The 2,671-nt window shown below is 41.4% G+C and overlaps 1 protein-coding gene across 1 annotated transcript; it reads left to right on the forward strand.

The window, feature by feature from the left end:
• Positions 1 to 238: 238 nt before the first annotated feature.
• On the forward strand, positions 239 to 1,655 carry LOC310876007 (homeobox protein HMX2-like; the record flags this gene model as incomplete). Its single annotated transcript, XM_083789455.1, has 2 exons — positions 239 to 345; positions 1,072 to 1,655. Exon 2 carries the CDS (start codon positions 1,134 to 1,136, stop codon positions 1,653 to 1,655), a length of 522 nt encoding a protein of 173 aa, XP_083645581.1. The 5' UTR covers positions 239 to 345; positions 1,072 to 1,133.
• Between the last annotated feature and the right edge of the window lie 1,016 nt (positions 1,656 to 2,671).

Raw genomic sequence — 2,671 nt, forward strand, 5'->3', positions numbered from 1 at the left:
CAGTAGCTCTCTGTGGTAGACTAGTCGCAATCGCGAGGCGCAATGGTGCTTTGGGTGGGTGCTTGGCCGCGTAACCAAAGACGTGGATGATTTGGACATTTTGGGCAACAGTTCGGGTCTCAATAGGACCAGCGTAAGAAAAGCCAGGGAATATGAACAAAGAGGATGATGTCCCATGTCGAACTGCTTCTTTTACATTCACCATTGACAACATTCTAAACCTGAAGCAAAACAGCAACTCAAAACAACCGACAGGCAGTAGCGGATGTAAAAATGATTACCAAAACCAGTGTCGGCTGTGCGATGTTGGGGGGCGGCATGAATCTGACACAGCTCAGGAAGCAGGTGAGTCCTTAAGGTCCAACAATGTATAGGCTAATGATAATATCATCATAAAAGTCATTATGGAATATGGACTCACTATAGTAGGCTATAGCCTACTTTCAGGGGTCATCAATATGTCCGTACACGGACAAATGTGTCCGTGGCAAAGACTTGTCCTTGTCAAATTTTAGATTTTCCGTTTTACACATCATTATAATGTTCTTATTTTGATAAGACCCAATTACTGAATGTCAGTTTCCAGGTTTCCTTCTTCACAATATTTATGACACTTATTTACTATAGGCATACGACACATTATGAGTGCACATAGGCTACTATAGACTGGTGTTCAAATGTTTTTTTTGCAAGGACCCCCTCAACTCTGAGTGTACAAATGGAACCAAATGGACCCGTAACCGTATAAGGGTCCATTTGGTTTCATTTGTACACTCTCAGAGTTACAGACCTGTTATGGTTATTCAGGGATATCTCCTTATGTGTTTCTGGTAATACTCATTTTGTGTGTCCGTGCGGCAAAGAATGAATTGTGACAAAAATATCCACCACAAGCCAACGGCGATGACCATGCACTGCATGCCTACTTTTCAGTTTGCCGTTCTGCACGGAGGCTTCAGGTTTCACTATAGTGTTATCATGCAAGACTGAATTGTTATTATTATTATTATTATACCACTGTTTGCTGACATGCATAAAACACATGTTTTTTTTTACTGCTTCACTTCACAGTGCAAACAAACGGCGCGCACCGCCATCACCGGGCCAGCGGTGCGCAAACAGTCTGCGGGGACATGAAGGCAGTAAAGATGATTGACACGTGTCCTCGAGCTGACGACGACGACGCGCCCGGCGAACAACAACACGCATCATCAGCCATGAACACGAAAGCCAAAGCCAGCAGCACGGTCAAGAAGAAGACGCGCACCATCTTCTCCAAGAGACAGATCTTTCAGCTGGAGGCCACGTTCGACATGAAACGATATCTGAGCAGCGCGGAGCGCGCGTGCCTCGCCAACTCGCTGCAGCTCACGGAGACGCAGGTGAAAATCTGGTTTCAGAACCGCCGAAACAAGTTGAAAAGACAGATATCCACGGACTTCGAAGGACCTGCGGTGCCCGGCGCGATGGACCACTTTTCGGACGCGGCGAAAAATGTGCAATTACCGACTGTTTACAAAGATAACAATCTGTTGGGAGGATGTTTGTTACCGATGCCTTTCCCCGTCATGTACCCAACTACAAACACTCATGCGCCTTACATTTACTTTTCCAACGCTGGCAAATACTTTGGACTTTTCGATGCAGACGGATGACTTGAATTGTTTTGGGATGGAGGCGATGCGAGACTGGCTGCAGTCATCCTTCGGACAATAGCAACCACGACGTGGAAGTAACATGTCTTTAGGCCATAGCGGGTTTGTTTTCTTTTCAAAGTGGCTCATAAAATCATACAGCAGCAACTTTGATGTCAGCAACTAACCGAGCTCCAAGACATGCATGTGCCACTTTTTAGCCCCTCCCAAAACAAGTTGGGGTTAGTTGAAATAACAAATATATTATTATCATCATCATCATCATTATTCCATTTTGCATTAAGAAGTTATCAACAGTAGCCTATATATTATTTTCGCTAAAATATGCATGCAATATAGCCTGTTGGACGGTTTTACTTTGTTAATTTGAATGAATGTATTATGATAACCTTTGGAATAGCCTATGTTGAAAATATAATTTGTTTGCTGTAGGTATACCACGGGCTTTTAAGTTACTTTTAAGTTATATTTATATGGCCTTACTCTTATCATCAAGACAAATACTTGAATAGTATATCTTTTGGTGTTTCATATACGAAAGACTGTAAAGCTGTAAAGTAGCTATATAGGCTACATTATCACCACAATGACGAAATATGCAATAAAAAGCTCACATATTTGCAACATCTCGTGTTTGTTGAATGACAGGCAAACTTTCGTTAATTTGAAGGAAATAACTCTAAAAACATATTGTGATGCAAATTTGCAATAACCGCATTTTATTTGTTAAAGTAAGTTTAATTGGGGTATAGGCTCTATAGCACAAATGTTTAAAAAAATACTTTTATTCACAGTTTAAGAAGACATCAGGTTATTCTATAAGCAAACTCCTGCAGGCCGATTTTTAACTGCACGCAAGGTTTCCTAATGATTTAAATAATTTAGCCTATATGCATGCTGGCGATGCTGCTTGGAAATGTAAGCTCTGAAGCAACTCCGTAGGCCTACACAATGAGCATATCAGATACAAGATTTAAATTATAAATTTAGCTTGCTTAATCAAATCATGATGATAT

This window comes from Protomyctophum parallelum, assembly GCF_964188405.1.
Source record: "Protomyctophum parallelum genome assembly, chromosome: 18".
NCBI lineage: Eukaryota > Metazoa > Chordata > Actinopteri > Myctophiformes > Myctophidae > Protomyctophum > Protomyctophum parallelum.